Raw genomic sequence first — 25,493 nt, 5'->3', positions numbered from 1 at the left:
ACAAATATTAGCTTCGACATTGATTGTCTTCTTTTGGAATTGACAACTTCATTCGCCAATGGAATAAGCTGAAAACGGCGGCAGCGGCAGCTGGACACTTTCGCGCGCACACAGTTGCACTTAAATAGCGCGATTGGGATTAGGACGATCCGTGTGTTAGCCCCCCCCCCTCCCCATATGGCATTTTTCCACTTCCGCCACGCACGAAAAAAAATTTGCAGAATCAATTTTCCACGAAAGAAATGGACGCATCACCATTGCTGTCATCGTTATCTAATCCAAGAGCAGTCGATTGAAAAGAAATTGTGAATAAACAAACAGTGGAGAATTTAGACGACTGATTTGAATATGCGTTGTTTGATGATGATTAGAAAAAAACAACAGAGAGGGAAAGAGAAATAATATTGAGATTTTCCTTTCAATTAATCACGCCATTGAATCCAAAAAGTTAAAAGAACAAATATTTCACAAATCAAATACATGATTATTTTATTATTATTATTATTATTATAAAACAATTTCAAATAAAATGCACGTAAAAAAGCTATATGAATATAAATATAAATATGCATATTCGTTCGTACGTATATGTAGATGTAGATGTAGATGCATGTGTTTGTAATTAATGCGAAACAAGACAACTGCTCACTAGGAGAATGGGGAACTTACGCAGAACTGGGTCGATAGAAGACAAATTCGTTGTAATGGTTCCATCGTTGTTCTTCGTTGTCAGCCGCACGTCGACAACTGTTATCCAAGATCGGGTTGACGCCCGAAGCGCAGGCGGCGAGCAGTGAAAAGCCATGCTCGGCCAAAGTGTCGAAGGCCAGCTCGAGGCTGTTGTGCTTCAAGTACATCCGCGACGTGTATTGGTTGTTACCGCACCGGTCCGGATCTCGGCTTTCGTTCAGCATGTCGCCGAAAACCTCTTTGCAAAGCAGCACTTTGCCGCAGACCAGAATTCGGTACAATTTTCTGAATTTCGCGTCCAGATGCGTACCACGACCGAAATTGAACGTGCCCCGATAGCTGATCAGGATGTGGCCTTGTTCGACCGAAGCGTCCGACGCTTTGCCCAAATTTATCCCACTCAACGACAAGTCTTTGGTTAGAAGGGCTTTTTCCATCGACGGGAGCCGGTAAAATCGAGCCTCTTGAAGCAAAAGTTGGGTCTCGTCGAACCGATCCGGCAAGCACAGACGACCGTTGCGCAAAAAATTCAACACGTGACGAAACAGATCCCCGTCACGGTCAATGAAATAAGATCGATCGGATAATTTTACAATAGCAGGATGCTGTAGTGTTGAAGATGACTGTCGGTCAGATTCCTCTTGATCGGCAGCAGTGTTGTTGGTGTCGTTGTTCAACGATTTGAAATAATTTTCCAACAGTGAACCTGCCTGAGAGGTCAGTGTACGCAGTGAAATACTGTACTGGGTTCCACCGACATTCAAATCGACCATATTGTTGTTGTTGGTGGTGGTGTTTTCCATGTTTTTCAGCTTTCAGCTTCTTTTCACTGACCACTATTTCGGGTCTTCAACCTGAAACATCAATAAAAAGCATACAATTTTCAATAACTACCTTTTCAATAGCTGTTATTGTAGATATGGGAAAAAATTGTTGCGCTTTTCAATAAAAATGATGCTTTCAACAAACAACATCTCTCAATAAATAAACTACTACTACTACTACTACTACTACTACTACTACTACTAGTAGTGCTGGTGCTGCCACTGCTGATGCTGATGCAGCCGATACGTTAGCCATTGAGCAGCAGCAAGCAGCTGCTGCGTTGGCTGAGTTGTGAAAAAGGGCTAACGCTGAAGTTTCGCCTGAATGCACGTTTGCCTGAACAAGAGGGTGAGAGAGGAAGAAAAGAGGATAAAGCAGCAATAAAGAGGAAACAACGGCGTTATTCAACTGAAGAAAATGTATCGATCGTCATCATTACATTAATAGCATTGGCGGCATAGAACTGGAAGACCGAATTCTCCTGTTACATCACTTCATTTCCAATCGTCCATTCAAATGGAAATATCTACACGGAATTTGTGAGCAGAGTTGGTTTACATTTAAATCAAATAAATTATCAAATAGAAAATACTCAATCAAAAACGACGACTTACACAATAAATACACGATTAATACACGCGAGCAAAGATTAATCGGATTTTTTATTCAACAACGCTGATCACCATTTTCCATTACCATAAAGCGATAAACAAATTTCAGTGATTTCACCACCACCACCACCATTACCCATTGGAGCTTTTTAGTAAACAAACGTTGTAATTAGTACTGCTTCGATTTGAAACAAGCGAACAAATTCTTCTACGTGTTATATGAAAATACATTACTCACTCACTCACTCACTCACTTGTACACAACGTTCGTTACGTTAGTTCGTTCATCTGCATTTTTATAAAAAAAAATTCTTTTTAATTCAAATAATAAAAATAATCTTTTTATTTTTTGAAATAAATCTCTCTTTAAATTTGCAATAATAATTGATTGTATTCTATTAAAAAATGATCATAATTTATCAAAATTTTCAACAGATGATATTTTTGACATTTTTCATCCTCTGCTAAATTCGTTGCAAACACTCACTGCACGCAATAAATAGTACGACTGGAAGATGCTATTTGATGATTCGACGTTGAAGGATGATATTAATTTCAGTAGGTGGAAAATTTTAAATTAATATTTTTCAATAACGCGACAATTTATACGCTCATATTGTTGTTCTCCGTGAAAGTAAGAAAAAGAAAGACCAGCAGCTAAAATGAAAAATATATCCTGTACATATGGATAATAGACATTTTATAAAATTGAGTATAAACAAAAAAACACTGCAAAGAAAAATTCAGCATAAAGTTAGTTATGCATAAAAAAATGAAATAAATGAAATATGATTAAAAAGTGCTGACACAGAGTGCATCAACAGAAGAAGAAGAGCAATGATGTTGGTTAGTTAGTCAGTCGTCAATGAAGAGTGAAAAATATCAGTTGTGTGAGCATATCATTGTTGGTTTGTTTCTTATTTTTTTTTAGACATTGCTTACACAAACACTTACGCAATAAGCACATTTGGAGGAAGTTAATTTATGAAAAAATATTTCAAATATGAAAAAGTAGCAATTTTCAGCTCAACAGAAAAAGAAAATATACAAAAATTCTTCCAACAGCATTCAGCTATGATGCACATTGTTCGACTGTTGTTGTTGTTGATGATGATGATGATGATGATAATAATAATGAGGAGGAGGAGGAGGAATAGATGTAATTGCATTTGGGCAAAAGTCGAAACGCCTTGCCAGCTTAAAATAGTGCCCAGACGATTATTGGGATTGACAATGAAACATATTAGTTTGATCAGTGGACAATAGCATACAAAAAACTACAACCAGCTATTTATTACACAACAGATGCACGCAAATGGATATAATAATTGCTTGTCAATAAAAATGACCAAAGTTTAATGTCGCATTTGCAGAGATAAATAATGATACTGAAAACAATAAAATAATTGGATTGTTAATTTCAATTGGCTTTTTGTTTCAATTTTCAATCCACTAGTTAATTGCAAATTATTTATAACAAAAACCCATAAGCTGCATTTTAGGAAAAACATCTTCCGCAGAAAAAGACCTTCACAATAGCTTTTTGTTTTCATTGCAACGAACAGAGAAAAAATCAATTTAAATAATTAACGTACGGAGATATGCTTTCAAGAGATGAAAAATGTCAACAAAGAAACAACATCGCATCGCTTCAGTGTGGCATCCTGCTGATTTAGTTAAGATTTAAGAGCCTTCGTTTAAGGATGATATTATAAATAGAGAGAGAGAGGGAGAGAGAGAATGAGAGAGAGAGAAGAGAGAGAGAGAAGAGAGAGAAAGAGACAGAGAGGGAGGGAGGAAGATCAATATTCTGATACTGCAAATTCTGATAAAACTAAAAATGACTAACCCAAATGACAAGTGATCAGACAAATTAAGATGAACATTTTCAAACAATCTCTCAACATCTTTTTATTAATAAAAGTTTTTAAAAAAAGTAAAATTAGAGAAGAAGAAGAACAACAACAACAACAACAATAAGCATAAATCATAATAATTTAACGTAATGAAACTCACTTTGCATAATAAGATAATTGAGCTTTGCTAATTTGCATTTTACATTCGAATTGATAAAGCGCAAACGGAGAATTGTTTCAACAAACACAATAGCGTTGGAAATGTTCACTTGTTAAGCGAATTCTACACAACACGATAGAAAGATTTGAACAAAATTCACGCATCGAGCAATCGAGCAATGTTGGAAAATTGCATACGTCGTTTGTTTGTGCGAGATGAAATTTATCGCAAAATAATAATTAAAAAAAAATTAATCAAATATGACAACAATTTCCATATCACTGATTTTCTATTGAAAAATGATATCCACATTTGACAGCATGTCTGTCAAATTGAACAATTTACAAAATTTCAATAATGAATATACACTATGGTGAATAAAAATAGTGGCATGGATGATTTGCATTTGGAAAACGTTGCAAATAACAATAACGATGAAAAATGATTATGCATGTGAATAAATTATTTTTCATCAAATGTGCATGGAAGGGAAATTTGCATACAATTGGATAGGCGCAGATTGAGTGAGTGAACTGTTTGCATGGTCATACGCATACGATGATCACTTCCTCAATGGAAGCATCATTTCCATCGGTGGTCGATTGAATATTGAATTTCTATTGGAAAAAAGAAGTATACAATTTGCAAAATATCCATAAGCAAGGTTTTCTCTGTGCAATGAATGCATTGTTTGAAGATTGGATGGAATTTTGTTGGAAAAAAAACGACATACAGAAAACAAGACTCTTCATGACGACAATGGAGTGTGGAAATTGTGAAATAGAATTGCATTTTCCCTAAATGCAATTGTCCGCGAAAATGATTACAAGAAATGGTGATCAGCGTTGTCATTGTTCCAGAGCATATTTACCGATTAAAATATGCCTCCGGAGAATTTACAATCGAATTTTCTACGAGTATTTATTTGTCTGTTGAAAAATTAAAAATGCAGAAAAAAAAGATTACTGTAAGAAAGCAAGTGTTACAGATGAACTAGGAAAAGTTGTATTGTTCTTGTAAACATGCGATATAATTATAAATTATGCATGCATCAGTTTCACAACAGAATCAGCTGAAAAGAAATGCATATCTATTTCTTTATGCTGATAAATAAATTGAAAAATATTTTTAAATACAATTCCATATTTTTGCTTGTATAATTTTATTCCAATTAAAGCAGAAACGTGTTTACCAATAGTCTGATTAGCGCAGACTCTTTGTGAAATAGATTACCGGAACTATAGTTGGATGGAGAGGTTCATTACAGTTCGACAACACGGCAAGTGTTATAAATATAAAATTAATGGCAATGAGAAAGAATTAAATTCTTGGATTGAAAAAGATTTCACATCAATTTATCCGTCATTTTTGGCCAAGAAATTCTTCTCAAGTTGAGAGAAAAAAAACAACATATTGTCATCAGTGTGCAAATTTTTTAATGAAAATAATTCCCCAATGAATTTTTGATTATTCTATTGTTTCATATTTGACTCTTTTTGCCAAATGATAAGTTTCAACTTCAGAAATTCAATTATACCTCTTTTTTTGAAAGCTTATTCCTCAGGTGATTTGGTCGTATTCAAAATATTATTATCATTGTCAAATTGGAACAATTGCCCTGATGTAGAACGCGCTTCCTCAGATGGTTGTGATTTTTCAATATTTCATGAGAAAGTCGTTTGAAAAAAAAATTTTGATTCAAACTTATTCTGATTCAGTCAATCCACCGCATTCCAACACTGCCGCCCGTCGAATCCCTCGAGAAAATAATGCACAGGGATCAAAGCCGCCCAGGAAAATCATTACTCCTTCCTCCATGTGAAAAATCTACTCGAATAAAGCAACGTTTACAACATTTGACAAATTTTATTTTCTACTCCATATTTAATGTTGGTTTTTATATTTTTAATTTTTTGCTCTGTAGAGGAAAAAAATTTTTAACATTCATCACCTATTCAAATAAACTACCTGTGTATGATGTGCTGAATTGGACAAAAGTCAAAATGTTGAGAAAATGATAAATTTATTAAAAAAAAAACAAATTCAATTTTTGTAAATCAAAAAGAAAAAGAAAAGCAACTCAAAATGTAGCAATGAGTGCAAAATGTAACATGCAGCATGATAGGCTAGTTAGTCGTGTGAAATGTGATGAATTCCCGTAAAGGGGATTTTCCCAAGATGCAATTGAACTTTGTCATTTTAATTGACAGAACATTCATGGGATAAAGTACAACAGTGTGCAATGTTAAGCTTAAACTTGGAAATGAATCACTGCTTGCATTTGAAAAAGCTGCCCGAACTTTATTATATTTCGTGATTAAATTCACAGATCCATACATATATACACACAGATATACATGTACGTGTATATATATGTATATTTGTTTATTTACTTATTCAATTATTCATCAACTGACATGAGCAAAATAAAATCAATATATGCCACAACATGCGGTGTGCTTTTGCCTGTATTGCTAATAGTTGAAATATTTTTCACATCCTATTCAAATGAATTTATTCAACGCCAGTTAATTAAGTTTTACAATAGCAAGCAAATAGTCAGTCAGTCATTGGTGATTAATTTGAACGAAATAATTTCCAATATGAATAGTTGGATAAAACAAGCAACAATAAATAAGTAATCCTTATATTATTATTATTATTATTATTATTAGATTTGCAAAATTGGTCCAAATCACAAATGAGCATTGGAAAAAAAATTGCTAATAATCAAAAATAAGACAATATGAATGAATATTTCACCGGTGGAACAATATCAATGAAATCAATAGTGTTTGTAAAAAGTACTCACTTATTGCAACAATTTCCGCTTTATGAATGGAATAAAGTTGCAAAAAAAATTGCTTATTCTGTAAGCTGAGACAGGAAAGAAAAAAGACGAGAAAGAGAAAAGGAAGATCCAGTGGAGCAAGGCATTGGACTGGATGTATAAACTAAACTGCTGACTGGCAACATAGGTTAGCAACGCGTATTAAAGGCAAGCAGTTAGTTGGTTGCTTATATTGATTTATTGCTGACCAACTTCGAACTTTCAAATCAACGAAGCTTGGCTTAGAAGAAATAAGAAATCGGCAAACGATTTCTAAATTGCAAAAACAATCAAATGCTCAATGAAAAAATTATAATTATAATTGCATCAGTTGTATATTAACAACTGTAACGAACATATTCCTATCAACGACATGTTTGATTTGAAAAAGTTCATTTCCATCTTTTAGATTCAAAAATAATTCAAATTTTAAAAAATACCTAAATTATCACTGAAGAATTGCAAATACAATAACAAATGAATTTTTACTCGATTTCCTTAAAACTTCTCCTTTAATAGAATATATTGTTTCCACGCACGTAGACGATACCTTTTCCTTTTATTGTCTGTTAATGAACAACAACCTCCAATTTCCACGACTGGAAAATATTTTGTGAAATATTCAAATATTAAATGCAATAAAAGTAAAACGTGACGTCGTTTAAGATGGCATTTTTATTGCTTACGCACAATAAGTTTTAAATATACTGAACACCAGAAAGAAAGGCGTGTATTGTGTATATTAGACGTACGTGAGGTTGTTAGCACTGTTAGCAGAAATCTATGATTAAGTCAATTAGTCGGCTTGAATTATAAAGAAAATTGTAATGGAAACTATGGAACAGTATTTTCAAATGATTAATTAGCTTACATTTATCCGTTCAAGCAAGCACAATTTCCATAGTATATAGCACAAAGAAGGGAAGGTGTTTTCTTTCGGTCATTTGTTTTTGGCAAAAATGAAGCACATGAAATGCAATCTCATTTTATCCAGTCAATAAATTCAATAATTGAATTATTCCAAGTTGATTATTAATTAACACTTGACGCAGTATGATTGAGTTGAATAACTATGCAAATGTAAATTAGCATTGGAAATTAAATAGGGCAAAGTTTGCTTTGAATTTGCTTGATCAAAAATTGTTTATCCCCTTTCTCCGCGTTACCGTAATGCATAAAGAACATCATTAAATTTAATTCATGCAAATTTGCTGAAATGACACTTTCAAAACCACTTTTAAATTTATTCAAACAGTAATGTCAACTTTGAACATTAATTTCGCGATAGTGCGAAATTTAAATTGACCAAAACAACAACAACAACAACAACAACAATAACGGCAATAAAATACGTTTGAGAAATTTAAAAAAAAAATCAAAAGAATAAATTTAACAATGGATTTTAACTGTCTGATCAATTAATTGCCCATTTCACGTGCAGAAGTTGCATTTTTTTAATGAAAAATCAAATATCTCATTATCAAAAAGTTCACAATGAATATGGCAAAACATCTACACAATGATAATGTGTGTCCAGCTACAAAAATGGGGAATCATTTTTTGAAATTTTTTCAAGTAAATTATCAAAATTAAATACTCTTCAAATATGTAACTTTTCATCTAATAGTAACATCTGTAACTTTTTATTTACAGCACTATACTGTGAAACATTGTTCTGCATCCGACTGAACATGTATACAGTATACAGATTGGAGAAAATTGAATTTTCACGAATAAAATCACGTGCACAGATTGTTGTAATTTGCATCCATTGCAAAAACACATGTTTTCAATTGATTCGCTTCGTCAGTTTGGCTAATTGAAAAATCACATGTTGCATGTGAAAACAAAAATACAACGATGGAACAATCATTTCACAAGATATTTGCGATTGAAATGAAATAATATTATACGTTTTTTTTATTTTCAACACTGATTCGACCGTTGTTCGAAATCAATCGTCAAGATTGCAATTTATACTTTACTGTAATGCTGAATTTGAAAATAGCAATCACTCGCCGCTAGGTTTTCTCGTTCTGTGTAAATTTAACGAAAATTTGCATATGCTTCGACAAAGAAGAAACAATAAATCAACAAAAGGTTATACTGTTGTTGTTGTTGTTGTTTTTGATAAATATTTTATTAGATTTTTGTTCGTTAATTGTTCAAAGTGAATCGTGCTCGTGAATGAAAAAATCCATTGAAATTATTTGAATAAGAAAAATAATAGTAGAAGAAAAAGAAATGCACAGTTTGACGTTGCTGAAGTCGATCAAATCAAAAGACGGTACATTTTAAGTACAATGTTCGCGTATATACATAGCAGAATGTCCATTATTAAATGGATAAATTTCAAAGAAAAGAATATTTAGAAAAAAATAATCATAATGAACAAAAAACAAATTTTTTCACTTTAAAAGGCCACCTTTAAACAATGCTTTCATAACTACTACTGCTGATATGGTCTGTACGAGTGTATCAGTGTGTGTTGGTTTCATGAAATATTTATTCATTCAATTTCATAATGCCTACCAAATGTTGAACTATTTTCAAATTATACTATTTAAAAATGGAAAAAATAGTTAAATTGAATAAATAAAATGAAATAAAATGAGAATATTGAAAGAATAATTTGATGATCTCAAAAAATTTTTCCTACTCGTGCTATTGGAACAAGATCGGTTGGATATTGGTGTTGGTTGGTGAAAAGAAGATTATCGCATATTTATTTAATGACATTTATACGTGGGCAATTTTTAAGCTAGTAAAGGTATAAATTGTTGCCGCTCGGCATCAGTGATTGAATAATAATAATAATAATAATTCGATGGCCTAATGCTTTCAGGTACTAGATGACATCAAGATTAAAGAGTATAAATTGGTTATGATGATAAAATTTTTCAATATCAACTTGTCTATTGGAAGTGAGATGAAAAGAGAAAATTTCCCCATTATCACATTTACTGTTTATCACGTGAAAATATCATCGACGATTATATATATATAGTTAGTAGTAGTAGTGGAAGATGAATTTAAAAATGTGAATAATCAAATGTGTAAAAGCAAATAGATAGATAGATAGATGGCCTTGAGCGCAATCAGGGTGATTAATCATGATGCATGTAGTAGCAGCTATTATGAATTTAGTTGGCTGTGACGCGTGTGAAGTTTTTGCTGTTTCATTGTTAGCAGACTACTAAAGACTAGTCGAAAGTTGGAAAATGGATGCAATTCAAGCAGCAACACTAATAATAATAGTAATAGTAGTAGTAGTAGTAGTAGCAGCAGCAGCAGCAGTAGTAGGAGTAGTAGTAGTAGTTGCGCAATTTTCAGCCGCATGCTTTGTTGTTTTGAATCGTCAACTTGTCAAAAGTTCTTTTCGAAAACACGAACATTAAAATTGCCCCAAGCTGGAACAATTGCACGCAAGCACGCGAAAAAGCTCAGCTAACTGAAGTTTTGAAAAATCGACAAGCCAATAATCATAATAATAATAATCATCCTAATCATCATCAGTCCGGCAGCTGTAGTTTTGCAGTGGGTTTGTAGTGCATGAACAGATCTTTTCAGCTGAAACTGGACAATGAGTCATTTGTCCCCTCTTCCCCACTACTTGATTCCACCTTTCAGGTGAATATTTACTAAAAAAAAACATTACTGCTTTCTTCTCTTTCTCTCCCACATACTCTCCTTTCATATACGCATTATCCAAAAAAAGAAAAAGAAAACAAATCTCCAACCTAATAGTTCGTTTTCATTCAATATGATTTTCTTTAAACAATGAAAAAATATATATTTTTTTTTCACCCATGAACCCGGCTGAACTAACTGGATCAAATAACCAAATTTTCCATTATTATGATTTTTGAAAAGAATTAAATTTTTTTACATATATTGTACGATAGTTGTTGACGTTGTTTTAGGCTTCGTACACACAGACTAATTCGAAGCCACAGTGCTCCATCAATTTTGCCTTTCGAGATAATCTCGATCAACAGCAGCAGCAATCAGATACGACACAAAGTCGATCCATCGAGCTTCTGTTTTCGAGCACCGAGTCATTATCCGTACCGACCGACTTGGCAACCTTGGACCGCCAACAGACGAAACGTAAATCAATATTTTTTCTTTGCCCCCCCCCTCCCTCTTTTCTACCAAATTATGCAATTAATTATTTATTTATTGGATATTGTTCATTTTTATCAATTTAAAAATTATTTATAATTACTTTAAAATTAAGTAGAACAACAACAGTATGTATGTGCACGTGGCACTGTTAATCAAGTATAATTGTTCAACAAAAGTCCAACATAAAATATGCACAACATTTGAAAATTCACTTCACATTTAAATATTGCAACTTATCAAACTTGTCAAGGTCATCATGACAACTTTCAATGAATAAAAATAACTTTGTGACAACAGCTCTACTTACAATTGCTCGCCTAGCTGCCGATGCATGTGCCACGGCTTTTTAGAAACAATTCAATATTTAAGAAAATATTAATTAATTAAAGTTTTCATGAAAATCTTTTTCTTTTTAATCCACATTGCATGCACATTTGATTTTAAAGCAATTTTTCTATCCTGCTATCATATATTTTGTTCATATGGGAATTTCAGAGTGGTTTTTTGTTGTTGTTGTTGTTGTGCTTCTAAACTGAACGACAAATATTGAAAATCAATCAATTTGAGTAGCATTAAAATGCTAGTAGTAGTAGTAGTAGTAGTCGAAGTAGCTTTTTTCGTATAGAAATTTAAATTATTTTTTCAATATTATTAGTAATCAGTAAAGACGTGCTCATTATTATCACTGGATTTCTGAAGGAGATTTTCAAATAATTTCCAAAGATAATTACGCTGAAAATTTTGAAAAAAAAAAACAATTGGATATATTTCATTCAACCGAACATTAAAAACGATCGAGCAAGCGTTGGTGGATTTGAAAAAAAAAAGTTCTCTATTGTTTCTGTTCAGTAAGCATATATATGTATGTATGTATGTATAAATGTTGACAACTTGAACAGGTCATGGCAAATGGTTGTTGGTTGTGGGTTGCATGAGAAATTAATTTTCTTCAATCAAACCAGGAGCAATTGGCCAAACTTTTCGAGCAGAAGGTGCAAATAGAGAAAAATATACAGCCGCGCCCCATTTATTCGACAATTTACCAATAAATGTTGAGTTGAGTTTGAAAAATGCAAATTTTTACTATTAAAAATTTTTTGTTCGACCAAGCGATGGAACAATCTGTCAACATATTTGACTGGAAGAAAAGTGGATTAATTAAGCAAGTTGTGGAAAACTGGTCAATGACAATGGTGGTAGTGTAGAGCGTGTTGATCGATTGTGTTCCACTGGACCTGGGTAGTGTTACGTTGGGACGTTGACGAAAAAGTTTCGATGTGAACAGAAATTTATGAAAATAAATTTGAAAAAAAATTTTTTTTTAAAAATTTCCCAAAGAGTAAGAGAGAGAGAGAACTAGCTGATTCACAAATTACTGATCGCTTTCATGCCAACCAACACTGGCGCAGACGTGAACAAGCGCGCGCATATGCATGCATGCATCATCATAGCAGGCCACTAGTACTGCTGCTACACTATTTACATAGTTCATTGAACGGACGATAAAAATTGGAACGCAACTGTTGTCATCATATACTGCGTCCAAAAGTGTCCTATAATAACCAACTTGACGTTGATTTGAATATTATTTAAATATTCTGTAACATTCCAACTTATTATTCATGTATCCCAGTGAGTATGGAATTTGCATAGTTTTGTTTTTGTTTTCCACTGCATTTCTACAGTTGAAAATTCTAGGAAAGAACCGACCCAATCACGGCCAAATGGACGGTTCGGACGTACAGTACGCAACACCTCTGCTTCGCCAGGCCACAGACAACAAATCGCTTCACTCAAAGTTTATATCCCATGGAAGTGAGAAACGAAATAAAAAGATAATTAATTAATTAATATATATTTTGCTTTTTCCTTCAACATTTAGCAATGGACAGATCGACTGTCTCATTTGCTGACGGAAACCGGCCGAACAGCACGGTCCATGGTAACTTGGGATCGAATATTGCCCTACACTCGCCACATACTACGACCAATAATACCGAGGTACTTCTCTCGATGGTCAATGAAACCCAGCCTTCGTATAGAATGAAGACGGCTGGAAAGACCCCGTTGTCCCCTTCGCATCTGTTGTCGCTTGTAGATAGTAACGATATCAATCCGCATAGTTCGAAATCTTCCACTTATTCCACCACAACATCCAAATCGTACACTTACACCAAGCCAAGTCTAGCGAAGTATATATGGAATTTCATCGACGTTCAAATTCGAGTGTTGGGAGTTTGTTTATTATGTAAATTTTGTAGTCCATCTTCGACGGCCGTACAATTCGATCCGGATGCTTTGTTCGAAGAGTTGAACGTCGCCATTCAACAACGTCGCAAACCACAATCCAACAACGTCAGCTCTACACCGAGCGGCACGTTCAAATCCACCACATCCGATTATTATTATCATTACAACAAACAGGCACCGTCTAAGCATTATCATTCGCCAAAGTCGACGACGCAGCCCATTCGACAAAGTGACGAAGCGGAATTGGATCGTCTGACCAGTCGTCTCGTGCACTGCATGCGCACCGGCAAAGGTAAACAAAATCCAAACCAACATGAACTAGTGAAACTGATCCAGAAATATGCAAATTATAGGGCAATAGCAACATAAATTTTTTTCACTTTCACTTTTACAGTAGGAAATTTTAAAATGACCAGTAGTTGAACAATTAATTAAACGCGGGATTAATTTTGATTTACCAGGAAAACGATCATTGTCAGATTAATTGCAGAATGGAGAAATTATCCGATAATTTGATCGGTCGATTGACTTTTTGTTTTAAGCCAATTGTCAACTTTGTACACACACACACACAGACAGACAGACAGACACTGAATCATTGCAATGTGTTGTTGATGGAAAAAATTTCATTCACCACCGATCAATCGATAAATGAATCATTGTAGTTGACAAAGTTTAAAAAAAATCAAATTTAAACTTTTGGTGAACAGTTTCAAGTACTAGTTTTCAGTTGTCGAAATGAAAATGTTACTTTTTCAATTTTTCACCATACAAATTTCAAATTATTTTTTCAACGAAATTTCATCGAAATTATTAAAATTATGCTGATGAAAAATGGAATTCAGCCCAACAAACAAAAAAGATAAATAAAAATCACAGCGTCTATTATGTAGAAAAATGTTTTATAAGAAAACGCTAGTTTGCCGAACGAATTTTGACCGGCATTTGAAATTCGCTAAAAGCATTTTGTTGACAAAAAAAACCGGTTTTCAACTAAAACTCTTTCTTTTGTTCGACCGGAGAAAAATTTTTTCAAATTTCCCTTCACTGACTGACTGATCGACTGAGTGGAATTGTTAATTATGGAAATTTTTTTTATTGTCATTCGTCGGTTGAAATCGAATCGGCGGGTGTTGTTTTTCTTTTTGTAAACAAAGAAAAACGACGATAATATTACGGCGGTGATTGTTGTTGAAAAAGTGTTTATAAATTTCGAATTTCATTTCACTTCAAAATTGTCGAGTCGATAGAAAATAGTTATTTATTATTGTTGGCTGGGATTCGATGGTAAAATTGACTCGCAAAATTTACATTCTCATTAAATCAATAATAATAATACTGATGATGATTTTGCAAAGAAAAAACAGAAAACAATTTCCCTTTTCCGCCGCAATTATTCACCTAAAATTGAACCATTTCGCACAAAATTGGAAAACCCCATTCAGTCGTTTTTTTTTGAAATTAAATTTAATTTTTTTTAATCAAACCACCAAAACAGATATAACATTTTCTATTTTTCCTTTTTGCTCAGTAGCTTTCAAGATGGAAAATGATTTTTTTTTCGCTTCTAATTAAACTTTGGAAATTTACGATATGCGGTGGGATGGATGGTTGATGCAAGGGAAAAAAAAGATGAAAAAAACCTTTCTCATTAATAAAATTGAAAATATACTCATTCAACTGGTAGTGCATCTTTTTTCATGCAATGCATAGAATATGAAGTTGAAAATTTTCAATTTATACAAAAATTGCCTGTCAATTTTAAAGTAGTTGTTTATGTGTAAAGAGGAGTAGGAGAAGAAATTAAGAAAATGGATCACATTTCGTCATTTGTCAAACGATCTCTCCAAATAGTGGCAATTATTGAAAAAAAAAAATATATTCATTCCACTGAACGGTCACCGTCTGTGGTAATTGTGGATTGTGAAAGCTAGGGAAAAAGTGGCTAGATTGGATTTATACGTTTTCCATTTGCTTGATGATTTACGATTGATCCGTCGTCATTGATATCGATAAGCGGACCATTTTCTACTACCGCTGTGAATTTAGCAAAGTAGATTTAAAAAAAAAAGATCTGAATCAATCGTTGAATAATTAATTTTTCCGGCTCGTTTTATTTTCCAGATTGGAATGTAATTATTTTGGTGGAAAATTTAAATTTCTTTAAACAAACTTGTTTTCATTTATAAGCATAAACAGCCATTCATCTCTCTCTCTCTCTCTCTCTCTATTAGTGCAAGAATAAATTGATAAATAAATAAATACTTGATCATCATCTCGCGAAAAATTGATATCAATTCTCATGCAACTGTTTTCAAATAGATAATAATAAAATATAATGCTTATTGTATAAAGAAGATCATCAGAAATTCAGGGAGAGATAAATGCTGATAAAATTTTAATAGGTATAAACAAGAAATAAGAAGTTGAGTGTGCAACTATTTGCAATTTCATCACACATTTGCATTTGAAAGCAATGCTCGAGGGAATTAGTTATGTGTGTGTATGTATGTAAGTAGAGCAATCGAGATAAATATTGAAGCTTTCAAATGAACAAGTTGGTCTGAATTTTCACACCTTTCGGCAGCATTATAATAATAAAAGCTTTTGTTGTTTTTTTCCGTGTTAAATTTTTTCGTCAAATCACATAAATTTCATTAGAAAAAAAAGCTAATATTATTTTTATATTCATCGCGCTGCTCAGCTCAACCAACTTTTAGTACCACTGAGGGAGAAATAGCAGTGGAAAAGCAGAGAACAACCGTCGGTTGGCATGTCATTATTATTATGGCTTGCTTGTTTATCATGAAATTCACACGCAATTAATTGCATCTCAATGAATCTGAGATGAGTGGAACAATTTATTTATCAAATTGAAATTTCTTTCAATCAGATTTATAAATTTACATCTAATTTATGCATAATCGCCACGTTGATATTTAAAACAACAACAACAATTATTATTATTATTAAAACAGTTTAACATATTCGACGACAAATTTATCTCATTCAAATGTAAAATTTTTGAAAAACAGTTGTATGAAAAAAAACCCGGTTGTATTTTTTTTGAATGATTGAATTAAATAAGAATTTTCTAGCGAATAAATTACATTTCGTGAATGAAATATTGTCTGTCGTTTGTTGTTGAAAACTGATAAAGCAGAGTTTGAAACAAGAAAAATGTGACGTGAGTTTGCTTTTCTATGAAAGATTTTATTTCTTGACAACATGCTTTTTTTGGAGAGAATTTTTTTCTCTTTCAACTTTTAAGACAATTTTTCATATCCAGACAATATTTAATATCTCATTGGAGGGATTTTCCTTTGACTTCTTCTCCAAACTAAAATTCATAAATCATCGTACAAGTTTTAATAATTAAATTCCACCTGACGCATTCTTGCCAAGAAATAAAATCAAGTCGGCCAAGTTTACTCAAAGCGGTTACTTTGTCTATGATTCATTAGCTAAATTTGAAAAGCCACTTGTTCTATATTGATTTAACCACAGTAAAATACTTTTTATGGCTTTTTGCTTTCCTCCCCCCTCCCCCACCCACTTCACTTTCAACATTGAATAATCATTTCTTTCTTGGATTGTGTTTTTTCTTTTCCCCATTGTTGTTGTTGTTGTTGTTGTCGTCTTCTTCCACAATTTTATGAACAAGCAAAGTTACGTAGAAATAAGCTTTGCTGCATCATATCAGCGATATTGGCGTTTCCTCTTGAAGCTCCACCTATTGAAATTTTTGTCCAATCATTTCGCCCAACAAGACTAGTGGAACATATTTGAGCGGTGTTCGATGTTGGGGCAGCTGTTAGCTGTGCTTTAGATTCTTTACTTATTTTCGGCGGCTTTGGAAAAACTGTTTTCCGAAAAGAGTTTCCAATTTCCTCTTTCCACTATGGCAAGTAGTACGACAGGTAAATTGATCGGTCGGTCGAGTTTAAATGACTTTTCTTGTTTTTAATTCTTCACTTTTGATTTGTATTAAAATTTTATAATAATAATAATATTATTATTGTTGGGATAACTTTTTTTCCTTTTTTTTGAAAAAAAAACCCAATTAAGTCCAAAAGAGAGAAATGTTGTAAAATAGATAAAAGGGAAAGATATTGTGTTGAACAAACAGCAATTGCTGTGATGGTGATTCTAATTTTAGTTTGGGGTTAGAAATTGTTAAAACGAAGTTAAGAATTTATCGAGTACTTGTTGACGCCGACAATGGGCAAAAGAAACGTGGCCAGTAAAAAGGCAAAAGTGTGCTTGCATGAAATTTTATGATTGATCTGAAGATCGATAATTCTCCGCATCTGACTTACAAGAATCACCAAGTTCAAACTGAATTATTGTTGTTGATTTCACATTATCTGAACAGTAATCTCATTTGAATGGATTTTTAAAAGTACCATTTGACCCAGAAAAGTTTGTAAACGATCAATTCAGAAATGTTAATTTTCATCAATAGGAAAAATGCTACATGCCTAGTATATTCAAATGACCATTTCCACTAGACCTTCAACTTTGAACAACAAGAGCGGTAATTTTTCTTGCAGACATTAATGTTCAAACGTACAATGCAAATATGCGACTTTAATTTATGCTTCTGCTGTTCGAGTAAATCAACTGGCGGCAACATTTTTGAAATTCACAATGACGCGTTAATTTTATTTTAAGAAAATCACCCTGAACATTTTGTGCAATAACCACAGCCGTCATTCTGCTTCAAATATAATTTAAATTTCAAAATTGAATAATAATAATAATAGAAAAAGCTTAGTCTAAAAATAATTAGAAAAAATATTTTTTTCTTGCAATTTTCTTATAACATTTCTACCATACAAACAACATCACACGATTAATTAACGATGCATAACGTTTTTCACAACAGTACTGAATAATCAATAAATTGGATTATTTTTAATTTTTGAACAAATTTATAAATGTAATTAATATCAAATAATTGGGCATACGTTTAGTTTTGTTTTCCTTTTATAGAAGAATGTTCCAAGTGCGGTGAAAGTATATCATCGGGAAAAGCATGCACAGCACTAGATCAGACTTATCACGTTGACTGTTTCACCTGTGTAAAATGCGGTACTTTGTACATCCTAGTCTAGTTGTGGAGCAGATAATTAATTCAGTTTGAAAATTTAGGAGAAGGATTGGCTGGAAAATCATTTTATGCTGTCGATCAGAAGCCTTATTGCGAGAAAGATTATCTGGATACTTTGGAAAAATGCAGTGCATGCAATGCGCCAATTACTGAAAAGGTATTGAAGCATTACAGTTGTTGGGTTTGATTAATTTGTGTAAATTTAGATGCTCCGTGCTACTGGCAAACCTTATCACCCATCCTGCTTTACATGTTCATCGTGCAACAGATGTTTGGATGGAGTACCATTTACAGTTGATTCGAATGGTCTCGTACACTGTGTGAACTGCTTTCACGAGTAAATAAATTCATTTTGCACACAGAAAAAAATAAACTTATTATTTGTGCATAACGGGAAGAATAATTGCAGGAAATATGCCCCCAGATGTGCAATCTGTTCGAAACCAATTGTACCCGAAGAAGGAAACCAAGAGTCGGTTCGAATTGTTGCACTGGACAGAAGTTTTCACGTTGATTGTTATCGTTGCGAAGTACGTATTTTTCAAGCGTTAATTTGCATAAATTACATAGGCATAATCAATTTCAGGATTGTGGCTTGAAATTGACTTCCAAAGTCGAAGGCCACGAGTGCTATCCACTCGACAATCATATTCTTTGCAAAGATTGCAATATCAATCGTGTTCGTCAAATGACAAATTAGAGAGAGACAACAGCAATTTTTGAACCCTGCCAGCAGTGAAATTCTCTACAACATTTTCCGATCCTTAAATTCAACTTTGCATATTCTATCTAATTGGTGAAACTTGGTTTCGTGATTATTAGTTATATGGTGTGATTGAATTTTAATATTCTTCCTCTCTCTCTCTCCCATCGCTTTCAGAAACTTTGTGCTAGCAAGTTACAAAAACTTTGGCCCGTGATGGTTTTCTCAAACTAATAACAATATCATTTGTAGAATGCAAATTCCTTTTCGTTGCTAAATCTAAACCATGCGCCACTGATGACCGCTTATTGTAATACGAAAGCGATAAAATTTTAGGTGATCATCATCGTAGAATTTGTGAACTTATTCATAGGTGAATTGACAAAGGTGAAATAAAGCAAAACCACACAACAATATCAACCAATGATAAAAATATGAAATATCGAAAATTTCTACTTACCTTCGGTTGAAAAATTATATCAATTGCCATGTCGTTCATGGGACAGTTGTGTAGACCACATCGACCATCAGTGAGTGCTAACGGCAGCAACATCGACGGCGGCGGTTGGTAGCAACGCAGCACAAAAACCACGTATACATTATTTGGAAAAAATGAGGCGTATGTGTGTATCGCTGACGCGCAAAATACTTTTGAAAGTATTTTCGAGGGCGCGAAAATAAGTGGAAAACCGGTTTTTTCAGTCAAAACAATCCACAAACGATGTTTTGTCTACAATTTGAAATTTGAAAAATGGCGAATAGTTCAACATTTCTGTAACCTCATTTTTGTGAAAAGATTTTTATGTACAAATTTTGACATGTTGATGAAAATTTGCATAATTCAACAACGGCCAGAAAAATTGGTCCCCGTATCATCCACGACTGGGGCCAATTGTTACGAGCTGTGCAAACAAACAATTTTCCAAATCACTGTTTAATAATTTCAAATGAAATTCTCTCATAACAGAAAAAAACAAAAATTAATCATGACCCATCAGACAATAATAAAAATTCTCTTTTTTAATAGAAATTAACAAAAAAATAATTATTTCACAGTAACAAATTGTAAATTATTTGAGTGAGATGAAAATATGCAAATGGATTTTTTTTCTTCAACGATCAATCAAACAGCAAAATGTTTTTGATTTTACAAAAAATTTTTTATAAATATCAAATTTCAATTACAGTATTTCTATTCAAATGTCTTATACTGATTTTAATTTTTATCAATTGTAAACTTGGTTTTCAACTATTGATATGCGCATTTTCTATTTGAATAATAATAATAATAATAATAATGCTCACTGTTGAAATAACTTTTCTTCCAGCTATTTCCGGGAAGAAATTATTTTTCATTTTTCCGTCAATTTTTGCTATTCAAAATATAATTAATTATTTTCTGTCAGTGAATTTCTGTCAATTTAAACTTCGAGGAAAATGCAACAACAACGTAAACGGCCACCACCACCACCATTTATTTGTGTACTTTTTAAATGTCTGTCGATCGGTCGGTGATCTACTTTTTTCACCAGCTTATTATCCCCCTTTTTCTGCATCCATCTTTTTTCCCTTACAAACAACGCCTGTGATTGAAAATCAACGCAACAAATTCTGACACAAAGCGCAAAAATGTGGAATTTATGTTTTTTGCTTTTTTTCAATCAAGATATTTTTCTCGTGCATGTTAATATTTTTTTTTCAGTCGAATGCGTCATTTGATTTTTTTAAATATTTTTTCCTGCACTAGAGACAACTTCAAATTCAGCATATATGCTGACGAAAATATGTCTGGCAATGTCGACGTTTTCATTGATTTTGGCTAAAAAAAAGTCGAAGTTGAAAGAGTTTTTTCTTCCTTGTGATTATTGTATTATCATTAGTCAAATGACGAGAGTGCATTTATTTTTTGAAACTTTAACTGTAATTTTTAAATAGATGGAATTTATTTCATTTTTTTTAATAGAAAATGCTTTTAATTTCTATGTTTATTCCGCGATGTTTTCTTAAAATTGTATATGGATAAATTACTTTATTTTCTTTATGCAGATTTTTTCATCTTTATACAACTATTAAATCAGTATACATTGAACAGAACAGTTCATTCGAAATATTTCAAAAATTACACAAACTGTTGCAAATCATGTCTGTTTATAATTGAATAGTTTCCAACTTTTATAAACAAAGTAGGCGTGTAAGGATGAATTTCGATTTTCTCCATGTTACAATATATTGTGAACGTCAAACAAATGTAGTTTTGTAGGAATATCATGTAAATTTATACATTTTATCAGTTTCAATTAAATTGTGTTTATTCTTGAATCTCAACAGTCTATCCATAGATAGCTAATAAGCAAGATTCGATAACAGAAATCATTCGATGCAGTTACTTTTATTATTGATAGCAAATGTGATTCAAAAAATAAAAATAAACGACAATTTACAGTATAAAAATGATCATACAGTTGTAAATGATTATTTATGTGAAGCAGTAATAAGTGCATGCGCTTGTTCAGAGGAAATTATGTTTTTCAGAGATGGTTTTTTTTGACCAATCAGAAAAACACGAACAGGAGAAATTGGTTTGATTAAATCTGCATCAGCACAATCGAGCAAAGACCGAACGCTGATGAAACAGGATAATACTGCATTTACCATTTCCATCAGGCATAGAATAAGCAAACAAGCACGCACTGTAGCTTCGTGTTCTGCACAGCTGCCTTTGTGACAGAGGTAGTTTATGGACGTGCTCGATTCGATCACGATAATTAAACTTAAAATTAATGATACGATTGAAAAAAGCAACAAAATAGTGATAGTGCCTTTGTCTAAACGTTTCGTTGCAATTAAACTTGCAATGCCTGTAACGACGAAACAAATACCGGCAGTGATTGCAAAGACAGTTTCTGTAATCCAGTTTGTTGCCAAATCAAGAATAAGCAAGCCAACACCGAAAGCTAAATGGAACATACCGAAGATGTAGCCGCAAACGCGACAAGCCCACGGTCTGGCAGGTTTGTAAAGATGTGTGGGACGGCGGAAAATGCTCGGCCTCGGTCTAGATCGACGCTGTTCCATCTTCGTATACTCGACTAGAAGCGAGTTCGACGTTCGACTGGCGGAGCGTGATTTCCGCTGCGTTGACGTCTGCTGAAAGCAAAAAGCTAAAATGCATGCAAGCTGCTAGTCCAGATGATGTACCCGGCTTTTACCTCCGCTTTCGGTTTCCGGCTAGCTGACAAACGACGGCTGCGGTGAGCGGCGGCTGCGTTGTCATGACGGCTTGTTTCGGCAAGCGTCGACAGCACAGCACCAGAACGCCGCTTGTTTTCTAATTGGCTTGTAACCATCGTTCGTTTGTTCACACGTGTTGCAAAAATTGTCTCTGTTTCCGTGCTAGTCACCGGATTTTGATTGCAACCTGCGTTCAACGGTTCACCTCTTCATGCAAATTTCTTATTGCTGCAAGTTGATTATCCGAAGCACAGCAGAGTGAGGGGGCAGTAAAAATGTACGCAGCAATGGTGATTGGTGTTGTTGCAAATTTACGTTCGGAAAATTGGCCAGATTTAACAAATGCAAATTGCAACTGTTCTATTGTCGAAAATGTTCCCTCCGCTCATCGACGACGCTTTCACCAAGTCAAAAAGTTGGCTGAATAAATGAAAATCCCCAACAGGAAGATTTTCTTTCGCAACTTGAAAATTCATACTGATGAAATTTGAAACTGACGAAAGCAAATGCGCCGGAGCAAAATGCGAAAAGCGGTAGCTCCAGCTATTATTAAAACAGCTGAAGAAATCCGTCAACAGCGACATTTTAGCACCATTCTTTTTCTGAATTTAGTGCGCAATAAATGATTTGTGATTTCAAGTCGGCTGTTTGAGATTGATTTGATTAAAATGCATGATAGCACAAGTTAAATTATTATTTTATAAAGTATGATCAATTTTTTTCTACAAATTCATTTGTTATCAGTATTACATCAAAATATTTCGAGCTTTAACATAAACTATTTAAATTCAAATGCTTTTGCTAACTATTTTATATGAATTAGTCGATAAAATTCAGATTAAAAAATAATTAATCAGCACATTTTACTGAATAGAAATTTATTTGAACAAAATAAATGATTCTCAACACTTCATGAATACATGCTATGATCATCATAGTAATAGTAATCGTAAAAAGCGGACATTATTTGTGATTGGCTAATTTTGAAAATTATGCTATTTGGAGGTCACACGCATGAATTTTCAAAATCAACCAATCACATTTAATGCATACTTATCATTATTACTGTACTGTGTGAAACGTACAATGATTAAATGATGGCGACAAACTGTTTAGTTTAGTACATTATTTTTTTAACATTTCTATTGAGAAACGTTTTATTTTTCATGTTATCAATTCTTTGTTTGTTTCAAAGATCAATTTTCAAATAAAAATACATTGTTTAAGTTGAATATTTTGCTTAAAAAAGTCTACTCCCTTTTATGAGAAGAAGTTGTCATTTTAAAATGAAGGCTAATGGAAGTAATATTTCAAGGTAAAAATTAATATTTCAAAAACTACAGTTTACAACTGTGCAATTACAGTTATACAAAACTAGTACAAATAATAGTAATCAAGTAGGTATATTGGTATAATAACGTAACAGTATGTATTAACATTGTTGTTGATAATATTCAAAAACTTTTAAAGTAATAAAATGAAATGAAAACAATATTTCTCAATTGGAAAAACGTTTTCAATTTAATAATGATAATAGACTCATTATTTAAAAAATGCTTTTACAAAACTATAGATAGTTATTTATTTTAAAAGTGTGAATTTGGCAAAAAATGTTTTTTTCTAATTCACATCATTTTTTGTAATTTTTTTTGTAAAGTTATTTTTGTTTTTATCCTATTTTACCATTTCGTGTCAACTCCATGTCAGTGTTTACAAGAGGCGCCGTAGGGAAATTAATTATGCACATTTTAAAATCGTATAACGAATTCCAAGCACAATTAAACTTTAAAAGCAATAAGTGAAGTTTACCTGTGAAATTTCGAATACAATGTTGTCAACAATGTCAACAGTCAAACATGATCATTATTTTTTACAGTAAAGTGCCCGACAGTTTCACAATTCTTCAGAAGTAAGCGACACACGGCTTGTTTGTTGAAGTTTTCATTTATTTGTCATTTTTGATTGTGATAACATCGATTGTTGAGCTATTTTGTTGCTATTTCTTGCGTTGTTGCTTACCGAAATTTTGAAGTGAACCAATCACAAACAAGATTGTTTTGTTTTTGTGTCAACAAGATTTACTTCTTCTTCTTATTGTACTAATTTCAAAAATAATGCTTTCTGCTTTAGATTCGAATTTGAAAATGGCGTCGGAAATGTTCCAGGCGAATCGAATAAAATGTTTCATCATCATTTGGATGGCAATTGGGAGTCTGATTTGTCTGGTGGATTTTGGTATCGTACTTCATAAATTTAGAAATTCAACGATCCTATATGATGTCATCGATAATTCAGAATTCTCTTGTGATTTCATCAAAGACAGTGATAAAATTATACAACATCTGGCAGTGAACATCGACATCGGCTATGGTGAGAACAGCGGTTACCTGTTGACGATCCAATTTCTAGTGTATGGAGGCATTTTTTTCATGCTCTATTGCGCTATTTTGCATGCTAAAAAATCACAACAGGGCATATGGTCTAAAGTTGAAACGATTGGTTTGATTTTCTTGACGATGTCCCATATATTATCACTGTTTACAGTTCGAATGGGCAAAATTTTCATTTCCTGCGCAAAAGACCCAAATTATGATTTGCTATTTGTGGCAGCGGTTGGCAGTATCTTTTTGTCTCTCGGCAATGCAATGGCGCTGTTCTATCAGTCAGTCAAAAAGCCCACAATTCCAGGAGCCGATTACCACTTAAAGTATCACATTCCTTGAGTATATATATATATATATATATATATGTATTATATTGTAACTTTTCGGTGAAGTTTCTTCTTCTGTCTACCTGTAATTTATTAGAATAGAATAGAACAGATTCTATTTGTTCGGTTGGTGATTTTTATTCGGTGATGGATTGAAATAAAACTTTTTTCTGGTGAATCGTTAAAGCGAATAAAAATAATTTTCAATTTATTAAAAGTTTAATTTCAATTTTAGCACAATTAAATTTGTGAGAAAGCTAAAATACAAAAGAAATAAAAAAAAATACCAGTTAATACGTTCAGTGTGTGTGTGTGTGTGTGCCTGTGCGTGTCGTTTAAAAATAGCATTATTCATTATAAATTAGCATTTGTGTACGGCAGCCGGC

At 32.9% G+C, this 25,493-nt stretch overlaps 6 protein-coding genes across 6 annotated transcripts; 5 read left to right on the top strand and 1 right to left on the bottom strand.

Moving 5' to 3' along the window:
- Positions 1–803: 803 nt before the first annotated feature.
- Tsp_05660 (hypothetical protein) lies at positions 804–1,375 on the top strand. Its single transcript, XM_003371963.1, is given in 3 exon segments — positions 804–1,100; positions 1,116–1,250; positions 1,292–1,375. The coding sequence occupies 3 exon segments, from the start codon at positions 804–806 to the stop codon at positions 1,373–1,375; spliced, it is 516 nt and encodes a 171-aa protein (XP_003372011.1).
- Positions 1,376–10,524: 9,149 nt separating this feature from the next.
- On the top strand, positions 10,525–11,262 carry Tsp_05661 (conserved hypothetical protein). Its single transcript, XM_003371962.1, has 3 exons — positions 10,525–10,602; positions 10,896–11,082; positions 11,213–11,262. Exons 1-3 carry the CDS (start codon positions 10,525–10,527, stop codon positions 11,260–11,262), a joined length of 315 nt encoding a protein of 104 aa, XP_003372010.1.
- A 1,722-nt stretch (positions 11,263–12,984) lies between these two features.
- Tsp_05662 (putative flagellin) lies at positions 12,985–13,834 on the top strand. The gene is made up of 2 exons (XM_003371961.1): positions 12,985–13,642; positions 13,812–13,834. Exons 1-2 carry the CDS (start codon positions 12,985–12,987, stop codon positions 13,832–13,834), a joined length of 681 nt encoding a protein of 226 aa, XP_003372009.1.
- A 3,373-nt stretch (positions 13,835–17,207) lies between these two features.
- On the top strand, positions 17,208–19,532 carry Tsp_05663 (putative LIM domain protein). The gene is made up of 6 exons (XM_003371960.1): positions 17,208–17,270; positions 18,346–18,444; positions 18,505–18,620; positions 18,670–18,800; positions 18,873–18,993; positions 19,050–19,532. Exons 1-6 carry the CDS (start codon positions 17,252–17,254, stop codon positions 19,161–19,163), a joined length of 600 nt encoding a protein of 199 aa, XP_003372008.1. The 5' UTR covers positions 17,208–17,251; the 3' UTR covers positions 19,164–19,532.
- Positions 19,533–21,638: 2,106 nt separating this feature from the next.
- Tsp_05664 (conserved hypothetical protein) lies at positions 21,639–22,513 on the bottom strand. The gene is given in 5 exon segments (XM_003371959.1): positions 21,639–21,808; positions 21,819–21,936; positions 22,016–22,120; positions 22,155–22,313; positions 22,376–22,513. 5 exon segments carry the CDS (start codon positions 22,511–22,513, stop codon positions 21,639–21,641), a joined length of 690 nt encoding a protein of 229 aa, XP_003372007.1.
- A 2,028-nt stretch (positions 22,514–24,541) lies between these two features.
- Positions 24,542–25,120, top strand: Tsp_05665 (hypothetical protein). Its single transcript, XM_003371958.1, has 2 exons — positions 24,542–24,767; positions 24,942–25,120. Exons 1-2 carry the CDS (start codon positions 24,542–24,544, stop codon positions 25,118–25,120), a joined length of 405 nt encoding a protein of 134 aa, XP_003372006.1.
- The last annotated feature ends 373 nt before the right edge of the window (positions 25,121–25,493 follow it).

This window comes from Trichinella spiralis, assembly GCF_000181795.1.
Source record: "Trichinella spiralis strain ISS 195 chromosome Unknown Scfld9, whole genome shotgun sequence".
Classification (NCBI taxonomy): Eukaryota; Metazoa; Nematoda; class Enoplea; order Trichinellida; family Trichinellidae; genus Trichinella; species Trichinella spiralis.
The sequence above is the reverse complement of the archived record's forward strand: the minus strand, read 5'-3'. Positions and strand labels throughout refer to the sequence as shown.